Genomic DNA, 23,922 nt, shown 5'->3' with positions numbered 1-23,922 from the left:
GACAACTATAAGAGTTTATTGGGACAACAAAACTGCTGTTATTATAACTCATAATCCACGTGTTACAACAAAGTATGCTTGAAGTTGACAAACATTTTGCAAACGAGAAATTTGATGTTGTCGCAATATATCTCTTTTCTTCCAACAATAAAACAAACAACTAATATGGTAATTTAAGGTCTTTGAAAGGGACAAATCGAAAATTAATAAACAAGTTGGCTATGAAAGACGTTTTTAAACCAACTTTAGGGCGAGTGTTGAATTTCTTATTGTAAGTATTACTTATCGTGTTAGTAAGAGTACATTTGGTTGGTAATCTGAAAACAAGTGTTTTCAAATACGTGTTTGGTAGTAGATTTAGAAATTGAATTTAAATTTTAAAAAATGTTTAAGGTATTTAGTAGTATATTTATAGTTCAAGGTATTTAGTAGTATATTTCTAAACAAGTGATAGTTACCAACTAAATATTTAGTTAAATCTAACATAATATTAATTAATCTATTAACATATATGTTATAAATTTTGTACAATTATTATTTTACAATATTATATATTTTTATTATATTTCACATTTTTAGATTGACAAAAATGAAAAGAGATTATAACATGATATAATATATTTATCAAAACTTTTATCTTTCTTAATACAATTCTACATTTTAAAGCTTCATCAGGATTTGAAAACCCTAAAAACATAAATTTTGTTTTTAAAATTTCAACTGTTTGGATCACAGGATCCAAAAACAGTTTTCATATTCATTGAATCCATTTGAATCAGTGAATAAAAACGAAAAATATAATCTAGATTGCATGACAAACAAGCCCTAACATTTTTATTTCTTCCTAAATCTCTAATAAAACACTATTTTTGCTCATAAAATAATTACTTGTGTACATCTCCTAATTTTTTCAAGTTCTTAGGTATTGTTTTCCATAAAATATGGTGTGACATAAAATATGGTGTGACATATAAATTAGCAAAGACATACATACTTGGCCTAATCAACAAATCCGTTTCCATTCATGAAGAATTACAGATAAAAATATTTTATTCTGCAATCAGTCATCCATATTTGCTGCAGTTCTCCAACCAAATATTTAGCCAAATGTTACATAATTAAGAGCAGACGAATCAAGAACAAGTTGTTTCCTAACCTTTTTCAGCACCTCTGTTGTGGTGGTTGTATTTGACAAAAGAGTTTTAAAAAATAGAAAGAAAAATGAAAAATAAAAAGAGATGTATCAGATGCAAGACACTTTCTTGCAAATTTAAGCCTATGGAGAAAAAATCTTCAATTTGGAAGAATGTCTATTATACCCTTTACAAGACGTACAACTGATTAGAAACACATGTTAGACTGTACAAAGAATTCCTTCAGCAACTGCAGCAGTGCCAAAGAGACCTCAACCAATATCTGGAACTGAAACCAACTTCTCAAAAAGTAAATCTTAGTCAATTGATTTAATTGTCTTTTCTCCTGAAATGTATTAACCTCTGAACTCTGAAGTATGGTTGGCAGTTGAAATATGCGAACGTACCTCGAAACTTGCAAGCTTCATAGCTTTTAAGGATTTGTCCAAGCCCCCAATGGAAGCTAACCAATATGTGAAGGATGCTGCTCTACAAGAGCCTCCCCATCCCGCTTGGATGGAACTCGTGACAGTGTATGGTTCAATTGCCATTTCTCGCATGGTGAAGCAACGATTCAGTTTGTCCTTTGTCATCATATGCCTTTTTTGTCTTAGCTTTATCTAATCGAGCCTTGCGCACGGCATGCTGGATTTGTTTTTCATGCTCTTTCAGCATTTCCTCAAGGTTTCCACCAGGAGGCATCAAGGGTCCAGAATAGTGAATTCTCTTCTTTGGAGCGAAACTCTGATGAAAGACGAAAAAGGAAAGTCATTAACTACAAAAGCCCAAGAAGGATTATTGAATGCTTTATTAAAAATGGATTATACACTCGAGAGTAAAATGTTAATATCACAAGATACTTTACCATAGCAGACTCTTTTCCAGATGACTGTTCATCTATCTTATATGAAGACTTTGGCCTGTCTAGCAAATGGTGGGACCATTCATGCTTTTCTGAAGATTCACCACCATTGAAATGGTTATACGACGCATTAAAACACTCTCCTGGCCAGTGTGAATTAGCACTGCTTTCTCCACCACAACCGTATCGTGAACCACCTCGAACTGCAACGGAATTGGAATACCGGGATAGCTGTGCAGCACCATGATGCAAATAAGATCTCTGTTTTCTAAGTTCTGCACCTTTTGCCCTGACAGAAGAACCACTTAGAGCAGCACACACATTCCCATTCATGTTTCGTGAAAACCCCAAAGTAGTCGGTTGAGTTTGTGTTCCTTCTTTGGGAGGCTCAATGCGAAAGCCAGAGTCACCATCCTCTTCAGGATTATACTTTTCACTGATACTTGTAGGATTCTGCTGCCCTTGTTTCTTCTGAATTTCACAAATTAACTACATTATAAGTCCTCCACTAAAGATGATATTCTTCTTCTAAAACACAAACTCTTATTCGAACGCATCTGGTACCTTCTAATTACCTGTATGGATGCCTGCAATTCAGCATTTGCATCTGGAGCAGGAACTGCCTTAGATTCTCTCGGAAACTTTTGAGTTGCTTCATGTTCGCGTGCTATACTGATAGGAGCTCTTCTTCTGGTTTTTCAAAAATAGAAGAATGAATTTTGTTAGAAAGAGAAACAAGGGACCAACTGGATATATAATTCTCATTACGGTAGGAAGCCAATAAAAGATATTACCTCCGGGTTTCCTCATCTCGAAGCTTGGCATCAAACTCCTTGCTTGGTGGGTACTTTGGCAAAGAAGAGGGATCGGAGGGGAGCGGTTTTGTAGTAAAGAACTGAAAGAAAATCAACATAAGAATCAAGCACGAGACTATAGAATTAAGGGATGCAAATTGTAAAATAACCTTAAACATTCTGGGTATTACATGCCAACTTTGACAGGAGGGTTTTATCCTGTCAATTTTAAATTATTGTTCTTCCTTTGAATTCCACTCTCATATTTCCATTTCTCTCTTTGTTCAACAATCATTGAATCTTTGTTACTTTTGTCTTTATCATTTATGTTTTTTTCTCTCCATAAAGAGATTGAAGAGATAAGGATAGAGCAACCAAAGAAATTCATGTTGATCCAATGCTTCTACTAAGATTGAATCTGATTGCTGTACCCAACATACCACCCAATGAAGTTCAAATATCATCTTTTCGAAGCAAATTGCCTTCCAAATTAAAATCAATAGCCTCGTCCCAGTTACTCATAGGACTCATCCTTCCAAGAGAGAGGAAAAAATTGTGGTTCCAGTTTGTTATTGTTTTGAACATATGACTTGGAAGAAATAGAACTTTCAACTTTTCCACGTTTGATATTTCTCATTGCTGGAATAATATTCTATTAGAATAAGAGTTCTGTATGTAGGTATTTTGAAAGAAATGGTCAAGTAGATTAGGTGGGAAATTAGTAAACTCTAAGGGGGGCCTTGCTATGTTGTTCATTTATATAACCTTAAAAGGACATTGGGCTTATTCATTTGTATTATGCAGTTTTGTTATACTCCTAAAAGAGGGTTGTAATTTGTAACTTGTTACTACTTTAACGAAAATTTTGTTTCTTTCAGGTTAAAAGACAATGAAGAGAAATCTTTTTTGCTTTTTTATTCTTCTTTGGATAACTCACTTTGTTGGTCTTACATTGTTTAAATTAAATTATATGTTCCTTGTAATTATAGTCCAAGATCTCCTTGGTGCTAACTGGAAGAGTTTAGATTAATTTTTCTTGGTTTAGCCTGAGACTTTCATCCCCTTCTTCTGTAATTTCATTTCTTAGAAAGGAAAATTGTTTCCTACCAAGAAGGAAAACAAGAATCAGATGTAGCATTCTACACACACCATCCATTCAGCTCATATTAAAATGGGAAATCAGGTCCAATTCTTAGTGGTTCACAGGCTAAATATTCTAAATTACAGGACCAGTTTTAAACTTGTATAGCCTAAAAAAATCTAAAGAAAAAAGGAAATTCATAACAAAAGAAAACAGAAGATTTAGCTCACTTCTTTTTTCTCTAAGAAACATACTTCAATGAAAAAAAAAAAAAAATACCTCACTCTGAAGGGCAGATGAAGCTGTTCCACGACTGTCAGGTTCCACTGCAAGAAGGACATCCAAAAGGGCCAATGCAGAGGAAGGGAAGTCTTTGAATGTCTCAGCAACACACCGCTTGTAAGGATGTTGAGGTTTAAAGATGGTGGCATGAGGTAATTTTGACTTTTTCCAGTATTCTTCAGAAGGGGAGCCACAGAGTTTGAAGATCTTGTGTAGTTGCTCCACCTATATTGATGGTGACACATTTAGTAATATAATTTATAGTATCCAATTATAAAAGGTGTCAAATTCTGTGTCTAAAAGTTACTGTAATAAATAGTTATCATCAACCCCACTAAAGTATACATCAAAAGGTTGCATACAGAAGAATCTTCAAGATAGAGAGGGAAAATAAAAAGAAAAGAAAAAGAAAAAGAAACTAACGGAGGAAAACTAATGGAGTAAAACTTATATGGATGCATTTTGTCCGGGCTTTGCTTTGGTCCATTTGGTTGGTAAGTAATCGTAGGATTTTTATTGGCAAAGAAAAATCTACCCACTACATTTTCGATTCTATAGTGTCTTTGGTTGTATCTTGGAGTAAATGTTCAATGTTCTCTTTTTCATTGCCATAGCTTTGTTCCCTTGTTAACCAGTTGGAGAGCTTTTTTGTAGCTCCTTTGGGATGTCCCTCTTTTTGTAATCTTTATTTTGGTGCATTAATGAAATTGTTTCTTCTTAAAAAATAAATAAAATAAATAAAAAATAAAAAACTAACAAAAACTTTTCCAATCTAATACTGAAAATCAATATTCTTAAGTAGATTCATGAACTATATCACCAATCAGAATTCAGGACACGGATTATTTAAGACTTCAAACTTCAGCACTCTAACAACTTCAAACCTTACACGGATAGAGATATCCTATTGAATGCCGAAACAGGGACAATAAGAGCAGATATGTCTACAGGGAAGACATGAAGAAGAAGACAGACAGCAAAGGTGGTTTTAAACACAGTATAATAAACCAAGCTTTGTTAAAAAACAAAAAACAAAAAAAGAAAGAGGAGTCTTTGCAAAGGCCACTTGTCCCAGAAGAGTAGAGAAAAAACCATCATACATTTTTGCATATAGAAGGATCCTTTTTTTTATTCCCTCGCTGCAGTAAAGCCATAGCAAAAAACCATAGTTCTTCTATTTTAATGCCAATAGTCCCTCACTTGTACCTTGATTAAAAAAGAAAGAATCAACGCCAATAGAGGCAAAACATAGTTCATCAATCATGCATTTCTTCTACAGAACATAGGTCATGCATTTGAAACTATGTAAAACAGATTTTTCTTTTTTCCTTTTTTTTTTTTTTTGAAAATGAGATAGAAATTGCTCTTTTATTTTCTTTTTTTTTAAAAAAAAACATAAATCTACTAAGTAAAACAGATAAGTAGGAAGGGGCCATGTAAATGCATTTTGCTTTAAATTTGCAAGAGCAAGAAAGGTCATTAGATATTAGATAATACCTCTGTTCTTCCAGGCATGATAGGCTTCCCAGCATAAAGTTCTGCAAGAATGCAACCAGCACTCCACAAATCCACAGAAACTCCATAGTCCGTTGCACCAAGCAAAAGTTCAGGTGGCCGATACCACAAAGTTACCACACGACTTGTAAGGGGCTGCTTTTGTCGGGAACGGAAAAAGGTTGATAGCCCAAAATCACCTATCTTTAGATTACCATTATTGTCAATCAGAAGATTTGAGCCCTTGATGTCACGGTGCAAAACTCCCTGGGCATGGCAATGTTCAAGGCCACAAAGCAGCTGTTGCATATAGCATTTTATCTGGCATGTCAACATGCATTAAGTGTATAAGTCTAGGTTCAGTCTTCCTGTATCATTATCATTGCCATATAGAATGAACTGAAGTACAACCAGTTGATTTCAAATTCCTCGACCTTTTTATACTTTCACAGTAAAAATGCACAGTATCATATGGCTTGAACGAACAAGTCCTCACATTTTCACAAGCAGTTGAAACACAATTATCAAAACGTACTCACATTCTTACCACCAGCTTTAAATCCATACAAATTATATACTGAGAAACAAAGACAAAAAATCTATTGCTAGCATCAGCATGGGGCCTAGTTTCACTACCTATTAGAGAAAATAGTAATGGTTCACATCTTTTTTACCTTTTAAAAGTTGCAAGAGACAGGTTTATTTTTTTAATGAAATTAATTATGGATTTATTTTAAGAAGCACATAAATACAAGAAAAAATGTAAAGACATTATCAGTCTTTTTCGGTATTACACTTAACACAGGATGTCCTCAGCTACCTCCCACAATCAATCTTGCATTGAAATTCTACAACTAACATCTTAACTTTTCAAATATAAAAGTATGCTATGCAGATAGCGTACTATTTATATAATTATCATCTAAGAGAAAATAACTCTTTAACTCATTTGTTGCTTCCTGTTATTAAGATTTCTATTTTATCGTTATTCATTTATGATTTAAAGTTATCATCACAGATGGGAAAAGTAAATCACCTGTGGTTCAGTGAACTTGATCCCTGGGGTTGCTGCCAACCCCGCGAGATCATGTTCCATGTACTCAAATATGAGATACAAACTGCCGGATACCCTTGAAGTAATAAGACCTTCAAGCTTCATGACATTGGGGTGGTCAAGCCTACGTAGGATAAGAATTTCCCTGGCCATAAAACGAACACTTTCAGGATCCATGTTAGCAAATCGTACCTTCTTCAATGCAACAATCTTGTTTGATTCAATATCACGAGCCCTGTACACACTGCTGTATGTTCCTTGTCCAATCTACATTCAAGATATCCAAAATTGAATCAGTATGTAATTGCCAAGAGATATATGTCCAAAGAGTACAGGTGTTACATTAAATTCAATATTTTTTAGCAGCAAGAACGACCCTGGAAAAATACAGGTTCAAATGTTAAAAAGAATGAAAGAAGAAAGAGATCAGGTGACAATCATGTTGAACTCTTTGGAGGTATGTGGTTAACTAAAATGTGGTAGTATTACCGATAGCATTTAAATAATGTGGACAACATACCCAAAAAAAAGTAATAATAAAAATAAAAGAAAACCTCCTTCCAGATAGTTTTTCAATTCCTACATAGGTTGTTTTATTTGAATCAATCATTTGTGTCGGTATTTCTAATCATTATAAATAGCTATAAATCTTAGTCTTTAATATTGTATAATTACGATATTTTCATTTTCATTATTTTTCTTATTTGTGGGTCTTTCTTCTATATAAGAAGACCTAGCTTCTACACTCTTGAATGATACATAATATTTTATTCCTCTCAAAACCAACTATTTGCACCGTATTTTGTTTCCTCTTGCTCAAAGTCACACAGGTTTTTGTTAATTTTCTATTTCTGTTATCAATTTGTATTGCGTCCTTCAAATTGATAACAGAAGTAGAAAATTAACAAAAACCAGTGTGACTTTGAGCCAGAGGAGAGGAAACAAATTACGGTGCAAATAGTCAATTTGTATTAGGTCCTTCAATATTCTACAGTGCCCATTTTCATAAGAAATCTAATCTTCTTTGGCTTAATGGGTTTAAAGTCATCATCCCAGAATTATGGTATGAAAGAAACCAGCGGGTTTTTGAAGGCAAGCACAAAACCTAGATGGATTGTTTCTCCACAGCCAAGTGTAAAACCTCGCAATGGTGTGCTCTCTCCGATCTTATTCTCTAATTTTTCTGATACTCTCCGAGTCTAATCCGTATGAATTGGAAGGCTTTTATAACTCCCCCTTAGTAATGGTGGTGTTGTTGTTATTGGTATTTTTGTTTTTGCTTCTTTTTGTTATTCTTTTTACTCCTTTTGGAGTTTTTATCTCTAAACATTACTCCGTTTCATTTATCAATGAAAAGTTTGTTTCTTGTTCAAAAAAAATTTATATTGGGTCCTTCTTTTCATACATAAGAGACACGTCACTAAGTTATCATTGTGGAAAAAGAAAGAATAGAGTGCACAAAAGAAGAAAAGGAGTTGAGGCATCTCTGCCCAATGACTCAAGCAATCATTCAAGAAATGAGATTTCCAAAAGGACTCCAATCGAAAACAATAATACTCAAAAGGGGAACATTGGAAAGATCTGGTGTAATTTTCCCTGGTGCCTGCTGTACGATTACCCAAGAACTATTAAACTCTCTGTTCTTATCTCTGAACAACCTATTGTTTCTTTCCATCCAAATAGATCATAGAATGATAGAATAGTTCTCATATTAGTTTTCCACAAAATCTGTCTTTTATTTGAATGACCAGCCCAATAGAAGCTCTAAAAGGATAAAGCTCGTATCGTTGCGCATACACTAAATCTTGCAAAGTCTGGATCAACTAACCAAATCCAGAAAACATCCCCAAAACTAGTGATCTACGGATGCTTCCCCCATTTGCACATGCTAGGGAGAGTAAGGCCCAATGAGAATTTTTCTGGACTCTATGTTGAGTGTTTAAGTTCTTCCAAGCAAGAGGCCAAAGGAAAATTTTCACCATTTTAAATTTTAGGAACCTTAAACTTCCAGATCTGATTTGTCAAAGGCCCGTCAATCTTACCAAAATTTGGAGACAAAAAAACCATAGATGATTTACATGTGAAGCTTTCAGATGTATGTCCCAAATCGATTGGTCTAAGGTGATTGGGGGCTTTTTTCCAATTTTCCAATAAGGTCCAACCATTCATCCAACTCCCTAATCAAGAAGATTTATTCTCAGCTTTAACTCCAAATTCAAGCTGTCTTCATTCCACATATCTGCCACTGCATTAACTTTTGATAGAGCAACTGCAAGTAAGTTTGGAAAGCGATGCAAACGACGCAGGAGATAGCCTAGCATCTTCCCAAAATCTCACCTTATTTGCCTTACCAATTCTAAAAGCAATGAAACGGTCCCATCTGCTTCTGCATTTAGCTATTATTAGTATTCCAAACTCCTCAGTAAAGCCCACTGGGACCCTTTCCTAAAATCCCCCTTTTGACTACTTGGGAGAGATGTCTCATCTCCTTGTCTTTGGTGGATTAACATTTGGGAGTTTCTTCTAGCAATTTTGGAGGGAAAAAAAAAGGCTTGAGGATCTTCATTTGGTTGGCCACAGTTTTTTTGTGTCCCAAGTTTCAGTTCAGCTATTCTTAGGCCTTTTGTTGGTGGTTTTTGGCTTTTTTTTAATGTTCATTCTTATTCAATCTGACTGTATTGCTCCTCGATGAGCTTGTCATTTTCTTGTAGCTGATATCCTAGCTGGTTGTTAGAAAAGACATTCAATCTAGCCTCTGGAAGGTTTTCTAGGAGGAACCAAATTAATGTGAAACACTTGCAATTTGTTGATGATGTATTGCAACTGTTGTTGCTGAATAATAAACCCTGTATATGGCTTCATGGCAGTTGGAATTTGGGGAAAAATAGATGCATCTTTTTCAGGAAAATTGGTTCAGATTCAACTCGAAGTAATTTTTTTCCTTTTTACTACAATGCTTGTTTCTTTGTAGGAAAATTCTTGAGTATGGATGCCTAATCCAATCCTATCTATAATTTTCATTATTAGAAATTAAATTCCTCCATTTGCCATAAAAAGTCACAAACGCATTCGCATATATATCCTAGTGCAATAGAATTGATTTGAAGCACATACTTATACCAAATAAAGCAAGTAAAAAGAAAACAATTTGTTCTTATAACAGAGTCCCTGAGAATATATATAAACTCCTATGCAGAGAAGAGTGAGCATACAGAATGAGGAATATAAAAGAGTAACTAAAAGCAAACTAAAGACATTGGTGCAAAATCAAAATCCTACTAACCTTGTCCAACTTCTGAAAAGAGTCTGCCTTTCTAGGAATCCATCCATTGATCGCTTCTCCAGCCACAGATGTCAGCCAAGAAGGCCATCCAGCAATAACCAAAGCCCCCTTTTCCCCATTAACAACACTCACTATTCTAGGTATTGCATTATTATTATGCACTACTCTCTTTGCTCCATCCTCCATAGTTGGACGTTCTTGACGCAGTGGCTTGGCACTGGCAGCTTTTTCAATGGGGGGTGCTGCCTTCTCAACATCATCCAACTCGGGTGTCGATCCAGAATTCTCTTCCCCAGGTTGATCCGGTATCAATCGTGCCATTGCATCGCTTTGGCCTCCATCAGCATGCAACACGGGCTCTTCTTTCCTCAATGAAGCCCCAAGAATTCGGGAAGATTTACTCGACTTCAAATGTCTTTCTTTGGAATGGTTCTCAGCAACGTAGTCGTTTGCTGGGACTCCCTTAGAGCAAATGCAGCCCATACTCCCTCCTCAGAGTTCAACACGAAAACCAATCCTACAAATTTCTCTACCAAAACAAAACCCAACAACTCCTTCCTCCAACAGCGTCAAAAGCATAGAAGAATAAATAACATCAATACTTTAAACAATCCTGTATAACTTAGAGAATGTATCACCGTTTCCCAACAAGAATTCACAGAGTTATCCAATGATCCACTGCCATGCAAATATAGCAAGGACAACTTGAAAAGATGAGATAAAACCAGATCCCCAGTGAAAAAAAAATCAACAAGATCTTCTCAGAAAACTAGAAGAACCCAATCAACAAACATTCCAGAGAGTGAAAATGGGGAAAACCTTGAGGAGGGAAATCAATCAATCCACATCCAGTTCCAACCAATGCAAAGCGGAAAGAAAATTCCCAAATGGGATGCTTCTACTCCACCCCATCCAAACGGCAAACCCGAGAATTTCTGATTTCGGGTATGTGATCAGTTGAACGTCAGTTGGGTTCCAACTCGAAGCCAGAGGGGAAACTAAAACACCCAAAACACAAAACACAAAAATACTTTATGGAAGTTGTGAGAAGAATTAGAAAACCGGTTACCCTTTTCGGATTAGGGGAAGTAGGCTTGCTTGCCAGCGACAAGAAAACGCGTGAAAGATTCTAGAGAGACAGTGGGGACAGAGAGAGAAATTTTCGGATCTGGGGTGAGCCGATAAACGCGAATGGCCAGTGGTGGCTCAGTAAAATAAGCAGAAACAAAATTAACTTCTCTTGCAACGAAGAAGGAAGAAAAGGGAAAAGAAACTGACCCAATTGCCCAATTCGCCCGATTTGTCTTCAGACTCAGAAAAAACAAATTTCTCATTCGTCAATTGGGTTTGGAGAAGAGAGGGAAAGGAAGACGAAAATGGCGAAGAGCGTGGCAGAGGGCGGCCACGTGGCACGCGGAGAGAGACTTGAAATTGGAAATGGCAGCATCAGAGACAGAGTAGTAGGAGAATCGGAAAATTGATGGCCCGCCGGAGAATTTCATGGCTGAATGGCCATTGCCATTGCCATTGCCAATGGGTGTTGTAATCGTTGGATGTTTGTTCTTGATCTCGACGTGGGCCGATGCGATGTTGGGGGCAGCGCCCAGTTGGGGCCCATAAAACTGCCCAAATGTCCATTTCAGTTACCAGACCACAAACAACATTTTAGGTAGATAGAAATCACCCTCGTCCTTTTAGATATTTACATAATGAATTTCTACTTTTAAATATAGCGTAAAGTTTGATATTCTTTTATCATTCAGAATTAAGACACGTCCTTCAAAATTGCTAGTACATTCAATGAGAGGTTATCTAATAAAGGTTTAAGTGATATATGACATTTTAACATTCAAGAAAATATAGCAATGGTTTTGCCAATAAGAATTATGTTCGATCATGGGTCTAAATTGTGATGAATACTCCAAATTCGATGAGATTTGTCAGAAAATAAAATAATTCCTCGCCTTAGGAACATATATTTCGAGTATTGTGAATCAATTTTGATACAATGGATATTTTAACATCTTTTAACATGAGTAGTGAACATGATGAAATAATGGTACAATTACCAATTCGATGTACCTTGATGTATTTCATCTCAAGTATATCAAGTATACCACTAATTTATGTTTAAAAAAAATTATACCACTGATTAATATATTTCGTTTAAAGTATAGGTTACAACTAATATACTTTAATATACTACATACTAGACATATCAGTCGACATTGGCAACATGAGCCCTCACAGCTGTCTCCTGAATAAATTGATAAGACAGGCATTTTCGACCCACCAAGTGGAACCGGTGATTGATCACGACCAAGCTAAAGTTCTGAAAAAAGTGTCTCCACAAGTTAGAACCTCCTCAAAGAATATAAGGTTTTCATGAGGCTCATCTTTAGCCATCATCCAGGCATGGATACCTTTGTTTAAGAGAAAATTTTTTGTATTAAAATTCTCATATTCTAAATCAAATCAATAAGCGTTTCCACACTGTCTAAATAATTTGATTTCTCAAACACCATTATAGTTTCTTTGATTGATTTAAATTGTTCTTAATTAATACTTGTAATTTTCTTTGTTAATTTTTTTCAATTATTGTTTCGAGGGTCATAATCACTTATTGATTATTTTTCTATTTTTGTTGTAGAAAATATGACAAAGATGATAAAAACACCACAAATGATTAGGACAAAAGCTCAGAGGACTAAAGTGAATAAGATGATAGAAACTTTATCTCTTATAAATTTAGAATTGAGGCATGATCTAAATTGGATTTAGTACACTTAGTCTAGTATATAGTCCCAGTAAATAGTCAACTTCAAATGATTATTTGAGAATGAGGTTTATTGAAAGATGACCAAAGACCAAGTGTTTAAGATCACTTTTATCTCTAGATAGAGCCTTGAGAACTTAAATAATGTTTGAAATTGATATAATGGAAATTATCTTTATGACCTTGTGACCAAAGTTTTTGTGTATGAACTCATGATAACAGCAGTTTTGGAAAGACATAGGGCCCTTAACATGTGGAGATAGGATCCATTTTCACCGAAATAAACATGGAGCGGTTGTTTTCAACTATGAAATTCCAAAAAGTTCTTTATGAGTACTTTCAAAATTCATTTCCAAGATGAATGCGTATATTGTATGTATATATTGTTGTTGTATATGTTAAATGAAGTTTGTGCCCAATTTTGGAATTTGAATGTGGGTGATCGAAGGATGATTGTGTTCCCATTATTCTTTTATACTTTTTTTTATGTACTTCCAGATATTCAGATTCTACCCATTCCTATTCCAGATCTCAATTAACCAAAATTCCATAACAAAATAATCTCAACAATTATCATATTATGAATAAAGTAAAATCGAGAAAGAGAAATAGAGTTGGAGATGGAGATGGACACACGGATGTATAGTGGTTTGATCTTAATATTGATCTACATCCACTTTTAGTCATTTCACTGAATCAGAAAGCAATAGTCAAAGAATACTGTCCGACGAGAAATTCAATGAAGAGATACTCAAATTTATGAACTTGATTTGTATTTATGGACGTTCGTGTTACAATCTCTCTTCAGACGGCCATATGGGAGACACGTTTGATTTGTTGATTTAAAAATTAATTTAGGACACGTGTAAATTTGTGATTGATCATATACATAATTTTAAATTTGTAGCGTGACATTTAATAATTAGCCGAAATTTCTTATTCAACAAATGTCCCTTTTCTAGATTTATGCACGTATGTTGCGTGGATATCGAAAAAAAAATAATATGTGTGACATTTGACCAAAATATGAAGTATGGTTATTTGATGTACATATCAATTTTGCACCAAACTTTGATTTTTTTTTAATTATTATTTGTCAATTTTTTTTTTTGAATTTGGGATATGATTATGTTGGCCTTTAATTCAAAATCCTTCCAAAATGGTAAAATTTCTTATTCAATTAAGTTTGATTTGCCATGTTTCGATTTGGACCAAATCATGGCAAAAATCGAGTTTCTCCATATATTCCATGGCAAAATTTCTCCTTCAATTAGGTTTTGAGAATTTGTATTTCATAATCTAACCAAAATTTATCTCATAATTTGGATTGAATTTGGCATAAATTAAACAATTGTACCAAATTCAAATATCATCCTCCATGCGGCCAACATCCTGATTTGCGTTTGGAACAATTTAGGCATCGAATAAGCTAAAACCTTTAAAATTTGATTTGCAATTAAATGCATTCATACCGAAAATAATCGATTTGAAATTAATGTGATGGAACAATTGTGTCTTCTACGTTGTATATAAATGAAGACATTGCCGGCAAGTCTTCATGGATTGAGGAGTGTTGTGTCTTCTACATGGTTTGGCCGAATGAACAATTGCTATCTGAATTCTATCTAGAGTCCACGAAGATGATGAACCAGAAGAGAGAGATTTTTTTTTTGTTATTTTAGTTTTTTTTAATAAATTAGTAGGTGGGGCGACACCCTTTAAGTTTCTTTCTTTTTTTCTTCTGGTTCGACAACCTCAGTTTACTTTTTCTTTTTTTTTTACTTTCTTCATTTTTCTTTCATTGTTTTTTTCTTACTTTTATTGTTTTTTTCTAATCTACTACATTTTTTTTATCTACAATGACAATATGCTATGACATTCAACTTTTCGCTTTTCTTGAGAGGTAAATATGGACTTCAATATTCGCTTTACTCTTGCTCTTTTTTTTTTCTCTTTGTTGTAGCTAAGAAGACCTTACTTTCTCAATCCTTTTGGGATGATGCCGGCGGGGATAATCTATTGCAGCTCAAAAGGTCTTACCCTCTCGGTTACCATCATTTCGGGGATGACGCCTGTGAGGGTATTTCGTTGCAGTTCATATAGGGTATTTTGTTTCAGTTCAGATACTCCTAGGATTGGTTGAGTATCTGTAGAAAATTTTACGCTCTCGGTTACCATCTTTTTGGAGATGACACTTGGGAGGCTATTTTGTTGCAGTTCAGATACTCCCAAGATTGGTTGAGTATCTGTAGAAGACTTTACCCTCTCAGTTACCATCTTTTCGGGATGACATTTGTGAGGGTATTTTGTTGGAGCTTAAAAGACCTTACCCTCTCGATTACCATCCTTTTAGGGATGACTTGTGAGGGTAATTTGTTGCAGTTCAGATACTCCAAGATTGGTTGAGTATCTACATAAGACTTTACCCTCTCAGTTACCATCCTTTTGGGGATGACGCTTGTGAGGGTATTTTGTTGTAGTTGAGATACTCTCAGGATTGGTTAAGTATCTGTAGAAGACTTTACCCTATTGGTTACCATCCTTTCGGAGATGACACTTGTGAGGGTATTTTGTTGGAGCTTAAAGGACCTTACCTTGTCGGTTACCATCCTTTTGGGGATGACGCTTGTGAGGGTAATTTGTTGCAGTTCAGATACTCCAAGATTGGTTGAGTATCTACAGAAGACTTTACCCTCTCAGTTACCATCCTTTTGGGGATGACGCTTGTGAGGGTATATATTTTGTTGTAGTTCAGATACTCCTAGGATTGGTTGAGTATCTGACCCTCTCGGTTACCATCCTTTCGGGGATGACACTTGTGAGGGTATTTTGTTGGAACTTAAAAGACCTTACCTTCTCGGTTATCATCCTTTTGGGGATGACGCCTGTGGGGGTAATTTGTTGCAGTTCAAATAATCCCAAAATTGGTTTAGTATCTACAGAAGACTTTACCCTCTCAGCTACCATCCTTTTGGGGATGACGCTTGTGAGGGTATTTTGTTGCTGTTCAGATACTCTAAGGATTGGTTGAGTATCTGCAAAAGACTTTACCTTCTTGGTTACCATCCTTTTAGGGATGACGCCTGTAAGGATATTTTGCAACGTCTTTACCAACGATAGAGCGGGGTGCAACGTCTTCGCCAACGTCGAGCAAGTGCAGTGTCTTTGCCAAGGATTGAACGGGTGCAGCTTCTTTGCCAATGATCGAGCGAGTGCAGCTTCTTTGCCAGCGATCGAGCGAGTGCAACTTCTTCGCCAATGATTGAGCGGGTGCAGTGCCAATGATCAAGATCAAGTGGCTGCAACTTCTTCGTCAACAATCAAGTGAAGACTCTATTTGGGGGATGATGCCTATCATAAAGAGGAAAACCTAATTTGATGGTTTATGCCCCTGGTGATCATCCTTCATTATGTTGTAGAGCTAGCCTTCAATAGGAACACCGTCCCTTGGGAAGATTATACATATGCGTCTTGCAGAGTCATTATGGTGTCGCCATTTTTTTTAAGTTCTTTTTCTTTTTTTTCCTTAAGTTCCCTACGTACCCTTTTAAGGAAAGGGATTAAGTCATAACGTATTTCATTTGCAATTTTTTTTTTTAGTAACTCACCTTTTAAACTCATGTGGGCTAGGAGTACCGTGCAGTTTAGGCTCTTACGAACCTTTTAAATATCATGATTTTGACCATATTTTTCTTTTATTGGATTGGTCGAAATGATGAAACTTTGCTTCACCTTCAGGCAACCTTCAAAGGACGACTTTCTCTTCATATGTGAAGGAACAAGGTTGTGAATCTTTTTGCCATCAAATTGTTTCGTATCCAAGATCTTCATCTTTCCTTTGTTTCGATTGTTTGCCCCCACTTTGAGACGATCAAAAGTAAATATTGAAGTTTGATTTTTCCTTGTGAGACACTTAACCTTCGGAAGATTGAAGGTTGAGTCAAACATTGATTTTCTTCTTTCATCGCGGTCATACTCATCTTTTGGAATATTGAAGCTTGAGAAATTGAAGGCTTGATGCGATAAAAAACAGAAGTCTTTTGTTTGATTTCCCTTGAGTTGTCGACTTCTTCCACATTGATGTAATATGTATTTGCAAATTCTTCAACTTTTTGACCATGCAATGACTGTGAGCATTTCTTACTGCATGTATTTGTTGTTACTGCAATATGATTTGCTTTAGCTAATTCATCAAGGTCTAGCTCGATTTTTCCTTCTTGAGCTAACTTTAGAATTAGTTCCTTGATATTAACTTTAGAATTTCTCCACTGGATGGCTAACGACTCTATGGTATTAACAGTAGTTGGGATTGTTTACTTTTCCCAACTCTTCTGGTCGTTTGCATTCAGGGAGTTCGTTCAATTGCATTTTGAGTAGTTGTTCTAACACGTCAGAGATGTCAAAATCATATAAAGGATAAACTTTTTCTTGTCTTTCCTTTAGAGTTAGACAATGTCTTTCATTTTCTTGTCGTTTTTCGACCTTCTTATCCTTTATTTTTTAAGAAGACTTTAGATAGGGTGTGTCGATAACCATTGATTCTTCAGGAGTTGTCTCAACATTCTTGCTTACTCTTTTTATGTCAGGGACTAAAAAAGATCTTTATCTCCTCGACTAGCAACACTTAGCTCCATGTCGTGGGCGTGAGTTACTAATTCTTCAAACGTGCGGGATTTAATTCCTTAAAGGATGTAGAGAAGTCCCCAATGCATGCCTTGAATGCACAACTCGATAGCAGATAGTTCTGAAGGGATTGAATCCCAAGCGGAAGCGGTTGATCGCTTGTGATTCAACTCATATTAGAAAAGGAATGATACTAGTTTTAAAAAAACATAATGTTTCTATTAATAATGGGGTTAAGCCTTACAGGAGGAAGAAAACGACTTACATTTGAAGACCGTTGACAACCTTTATTCCTCGAGCACAGAATTTGTTTCGACACGAACAAACGAACCCAAATGCATGAACCAAGTGTTAGATACTACCACGTAGTTACCTCACTATGACTCTAGGAATAAGAATGTGATTGTGGGATCTTGGTTCTTTGGAAGGAAAGCAAAAAGGAAATTGTGTTTGTGAGAGAGAGAGGTTCTCCGGTTCTACATTAAAACCAATCAATAACCAAAACAGAGAAGAACTCTGTGTTTTGAAGAGATGAGTGAAGAGACAGAGTGAGAGTAATATCCCACTCTCCACCCCACCATTTCCCAGCAAAATTGCTGGAAGTGGTGGGTTTGTTAATTATCGTAAATACTATAATTAACACACACACACATGTTTAGTTAAATTAAATTTAATAAATTAATTAAATTTAAACCTATTTTAATTTAATTAAATCATATTTAATTTAATTAATTAATATTTGAATCATATTCAAATATACCTATCCTTCATAACCTATAGTATTTAATATGAATTTAATTCACATTAAACTTTAACCTATAGTATTTGATATGAATCTAATTCACATTAAATTTTAACCTATAGTTTTAATATGAATCCAATTCATATTATTCTCTCATAATATATGGTTTTATAATGTATCATCATACATTATATTAAATTGTGTCATACACAATTAACTCAAATTCCCTTTAATTAAATTTGAACGATTCAAATCCCTTCCAAGAATTAATGTTCTTAATTACCTTTTACGAGCTAGTGAGGGGACTTAATGGACCTATAAATCAGAAGCTCCAACGTTACGAGATTAATTGGTTAAACTCATTAACCACCAACTACGGGTTACTCCACTAAAAATCTGTAGCTGCACTCTTCTCACTATAGAATATTTATGTGTCCATGGATATTGACCATTAATGACAAGTCAATCCTTCACAAGTGTTCGTAACCACAGATGGGTCAAATTACTGTTTTACCTCTGTGTTACATCTTGTACCTTAAGTATCGCTAATCTTCTAATAAACAACCCGGTTATGGTCTGACCAATAACCAGAAGTCCCTCTTGGATCAGTGAGAGGGTGGGACCCCTTGTTCAAGTCTTATAGTCAGCACTAAAGGAAACATTCATCTACTCCCCTAAAGTTGGGGAGGAGTGAATTCCATCTTGCGTAATTATGTTTCCAGCTCCCCATTCGGTCTCGTCCCCAAAATGGTGGAATGTTGTGTCGGCGACTCGGGCCACTCTCACTCATACCGATTAAAGAACGAGCCCCCACGGGCAAGAGTCTATAACTCACTCAGGATTTAGAATGAGTTGCCTGGTCATCCTATGAAATAGCAATCTGTTAGTTAACAGCGTTACATCTAAAGATTGGCTATTTCGTTGTCCGGTCTTATACAAACTCATTGTATAGGATGCCCTCAGTTGTATATCTCCACACGAACGACCTGGATCGGACGTCTGTAACATTTACAAAGTTGGCCGTATCCATAATGTTGCTAGGATAAGGTACCCAACCTTATCCATATACCATAGACCCTTCAAGTTATTCCCGGGACATTACCCACTTGTATATCGAGACTATATCAAATATATACCCAATATATATACTGTCCCGATTACATGACAATAACCTTGGATGTTTAGTTTATTGGATTAGATAACTGCAATGTTATGAATTCAACAACAAATTGATTGGATATAACTTTATTGAATATAAATTTGTTTTTATATGAATACAAACTACGAGTTTCGGGCAACACACTCAACAAGTTCAACCAGTCAATTTTTGCAATCGAGACTCAAAGTTCTCCACATATTGATGTATTCAACAACAGGTTCATCTTTTCGTTGCTTGGTGTTGGTGAGTTCCATCATACTTATAGTTCGCCTTGTGCTATAGAAGCGATTTAAGAACTCTCTTTCCAACTGCTCCTAATCGTTGATAGATTCAGGCTCCAGATCTGTGTACTAGTCAAAAGCGTTGTTCAAACATATTGTTTGACGAGTAGTTCTCCTCGAGTGCCAGCATTTTCACATGTCTCAACGAAATGAGCAACATGTTGCTTAGGATTACCCTTTTCGTCGAATTGCTAAAACTTCGGAGACTAATATCCAATTGGCATTCTCAAGTCATCAATCCTCTTAGTGTACGACTTAGATTATGTTAAGGAGCTTTGAGAAGGTCTGCCGTATTGAGCTCTTATCAAATTTGTGATCATATCTTGGAGCTGCTAGACAGATAATGAAGCAACTGAAATCGAGTGTTCTTGTTGTTCTTCTTGCATGATGTTCTTTCTTTTGTTGTTGACGTTCACAACATGATTTTGACTTGACTCGGCGATATTCGCAACATCTTGAATTTCGATCTGGTTCATTAGGGAAGCAATCTTATAGTCCCTCTTTTCGACCATTTTTGTCAAGATGTTTAGTTTCTTCTCCATTTCTGCCAACTTTTCTTCCATGGTGGATTAAGCTTCTTTTGATGTCATTACTTCTTGGTTTGAGAGAAAGAGATGAGGGGTGGAGATGTCCCACTGGGTGTGCCAATTTGTTCGACGAGAAATTCAACGAAGAGAAACTCGAATTTATGAACTTGATTTGTATTTATGGATGTGGTTGTTACAAACTCTAATGTATAATCCTCTGATTAATTGTCTCGAATGTAAACTTTAATTCAAGGGCTTATGAGCTTGTTCTTGAATCAATGGTTGATGCCTTCAACTTCTTGCTTGTCGAAGGATATTTGAAGTCTTCGGCTTTGAGCTTGTTGAAGACTTTGACTTGTTGATGAAGCTCTTTGGCTTGTGGCTTGATGAAGACTTTTTGAAGTCTTCGACTTTAAGCTTATTGAAGAATCTTTGAAGTCTTCGGCTTTGCGCTCATGAAGTTCTTCGGTTTTGCAGCTTGGTGAAGTGCTTCGGTTTTGCAATGCATTGATGTTCTTCGACTTTGCAGCTGGTGAAGTTCTTTGGCTTGTAGCTTGTGAAGTTCTTTGGCTTTGCAGTTTGTTGAAGTTCTTCGGTCAATTTGATAAAGACTTTGCAGTTTGATTAAGTCTTTCAGTATTGTTGCTTGGGGAGAGAAGATTCAATGTTTTTGAAGTCTTATACTCTTCAAGTCTCGAATTTTTCAAGTCTTGTTGACTTTGGATGCTTCACTTGACTCTGAATGATTGTAGACAATTTTAAGTGCTCTGAATCTCCAATTCTTCCAGATCTCTTTCAATCCTCCTTCCCCCTTCCAAATGAGGGGTTGTCCCTCTATTTATAGAGTCTTGGTGGGTCTTTTATGGGTCATGGGCTTGGGCCCAGTCTCTTCATGGGTTTTGATCCAATTAGTTGATTTCATCGGACGACAATAAGAGAGACACGTGTCATAATTTGGTTTGTTGATTTAAAAATTAATTTAGGACACGTGTAAATTTGTGATTGGTCCTAAATATAATTTTAAATTTGTGACGTGACATTTAATAATTAGTTGAAATCTCTTATTCAACAAATACATTAGGTAAAAAAACACCTTCAACTCATACCACTATAATCACAGCCTCAGCTTGTACAAAAGTATTCTTTCTACAAAATTACATACTCCCAGAAAGAATACAATCTTACTCTCAGTCTCGTCCCCTCTCTATCAGCTCTCACTCTCTGATATTCACGAAGAAGAAAACCCATTTATTATAGAAGCTTCTTTTTCTAATAACCATTTTTTTTGCAAAAGTAAAATATATTTGTAGACACCGTACTTGGTCCGGCTTTCTTTTATTATTTATTTATTTATTTATTATTATTGTTATTAATTGTTATTAATTGTTTGGTTAAAATTAACATAAGGTTTCAATGTAATTGTTTTGGTTAAAAAAGTAACATTAGTTTTAAGTTAAAGTTTTAATCAAATCAAATCATAAATTTTGTTTTAAAAGAATTTGGTTTATTAAAAACAAGTATATTTTAAAAAGAAAAAGGATTTTATTTCAATCGATTTTGTTTTAAATATTTGATTTTATTATTAAAAAGATAAAAAGATACAAATTGATTTGATTTTTTAATTAAAAGGATTGATTATGTTCTTTCTCGTCAAAGCCATAACAGTCACATATCTATACTATATTAAAAGGGGAGGATCTCGGAGAAACATTTTTGGACGCTTTTGTCCCTTTCTTAATTTATTAATTTACAAATTATGTCATTAATAATTTATTATAAATATTAAATTAATTATTGATTATTAATTATCAATAATAATATAATAATAAATGTCCATGTTCTAAACAAGGTTAGAATGCAAAAGGTTAGAATACAAAAGGTTTTCCACACTATTAAATTAAATTATTTTCTTTAATTACAATTTATAATAGAATTACAAAAGTTTTGTAATGTTTTATCTCCTAATACTATAAAAACATACTTTCTTTCACTATTTTTTCACGACACTTAATTCTTTCAAAACATTGCTCTCAAATATTATTCAATCTCAAAAACATCTCAAAATCATGTTGGCGACATATTTATCAAGTTGTAGAGAATACATGTGTCGACACTATATCTTGAATCCAAGGCTTGCGAGATCATCGTTCCATAATTTATGAGGTAAAATAAAATAATTGTGATTGTTAAGCATCAAAATATTTTAGATTAGTGTATTGATAAACTTTGATTTTTTTTTTGTTACTATTGTTTTGTATTGTTCTATTACAAGTTCATGTTGATTTTGTTGAAAAAAAATTTGTGTAAGGTCATAAAGTTTTAATTAATTGTAAATAGTAAATTAATAAACTAATTATGTACAATAATTTGTATGAAATCTAAAAAGTGGGAATATACTAACTTGAATTTAAAATAGTATAAACTAAAATATTTAATATATACTTGAAATTTTTTTAGAATTTTTAATAAACAAACAAAATATTTTTTAAAAAATAATGGACCAAAATTAGATAAAATAACATTGTTAAAATAAAAAATTAAAGTACTTATACATTTCTTAATCAAATATAAAATTCTCACGAAACAATGCAATTTAAATACATTCATAGATTAAATGATTAAATTAGTAAAGTACATATATTTTAATGAAGTTTGTATATATACATCTTAATTTTTTTCTTTTTTTTGTTTATTATTGTTATTATTATACTAATATTGTTTTTTCTCATTTATTTATGTTATTGTAAAATTAAGTTAAATAGAAAATATTCGTGCATTTGCACGAGGTATCGAACTAGCAAGCATAAGTGGATTTCTCTCCTTTCTCTCTTTTCTCAACCCTCCCTTCGTGGCATCAGTGGGTTCCTCTCCTTCCCCTATTTTCTCAACCCTCCCTTGTGTTATCGTTGGAGCTCTATTTATTTAAGAGAGGGGGCAAGCAAGCAAAGGAAGAGGACTTTTTTCATGTTTCATTCTCTATCTTCATTCTCAAACTCCTATACTCCTTTTTCTTTTACTTTTTTTTTCTTTCCTTTCTCTCTCTACCATTCATCTTCTTCCTCCTCCTTCTTCATTTTCACTTCCAAGCCCCACTCACACCCCACATTCTTGGCGGCACACTCAGGACTCTTGGCGTTAGCAAAACGGAGAAAGTGAACAAGGTAAAGTTTTTTCTTTTGGAAAGAAGCTTTTTTTTTAAATAAAAAAATGTTTTGATTGAAAAAAAACCAATCTTTTCCTTCACTTTTTAAAAAGAAAATCTTAAATGTGGTTATTTAAGTTTTAGTAAATGAGATGACATTTAAATGAATCTTAAATGCTTGTTTAAAAAAAGAAAATCATTTAATGAGAGTTTTTAATTACACTTGGAAAATCTATTTGAGTTTTAAAAGTTTTTAGGTAAAAGGAAACCTAGGTTTTCAGAAAAAGGGGAACCAATATTAAAGTTTAATTATTTTAGAGATAAATAAAAAATCTCTTAAAAGGAAAGTTTTGCTTTTAAGTTTTTTTTTAAATAAGTAAAATAAACTAAGTTTTTCAAAAAAAAAAAATAAATAAAGAAAATCTTGTAATTCAAGTGTTAAGTAAGTTTGAAAGCAAATAAAAGATTTAAAAGAAAACCATTTTTATTTTTTTGAATCTAAACAAAAAATGAATAAGATTTATTTATTTTTTGAATAAATTTGATTTTAAATAGGAGATTTAAAAAAAAAACGAATTTCAAATCCCTATGATAAAAAGTTTTTTTTTTTAAGTTTTCGTTAATATTTTTTTTTAAATACAAATTTCGAAGATAAAGTTTTATTGTTTAAAAAAACTCTTAAGTACATA

At 34.3% G+C, this 23,922-nt stretch overlaps 1 protein-coding gene across 1 annotated transcript; it reads right to left on the bottom strand.

Annotated features, from left to right (window-relative positions):
- Positions 1-1,000: 1,000 nt before the first annotated feature.
- Positions 1,001-11,539, bottom strand: LOC111025103 (putative serine/threonine-protein kinase At1g09600). The gene is made up of 9 exons (XM_022302954.2): positions 11,262-11,539; positions 9,984-10,981; positions 6,683-6,967; positions 5,650-5,967; positions 4,150-4,377; positions 2,790-2,890; positions 2,571-2,685; positions 1,999-2,466; positions 1,001-1,877 (listed from the first exon to the last, which is right to left on the bottom strand). Exons 2-9 carry the CDS (start codon positions 10,464-10,466, stop codon positions 1,674-1,676), a joined length of 2,202 nt encoding a protein of 733 aa, XP_022158646.1. The 5' UTR covers positions 10,467-10,981; positions 11,262-11,539; the 3' UTR covers positions 1,001-1,673.
- Positions 11,540-23,922: the final 12,383 nt, after the last annotated feature.

This window comes from Momordica charantia (assembly GCF_013281855.1).
Source record: "Momordica charantia cultivar OHB3-1 chromosome 9 unlocalized genomic scaffold, Mcharantia_2.0 BLBB01000009.1, whole genome shotgun sequence".
NCBI classification, from domain to species: domain Eukaryota; kingdom Viridiplantae; phylum Streptophyta; class Magnoliopsida; order Cucurbitales; family Cucurbitaceae; genus Momordica; species Momordica charantia.
The sequence above is the reverse complement of the archived record's forward strand: the minus strand, read 5'-3'. Positions and strand labels throughout refer to the sequence as shown.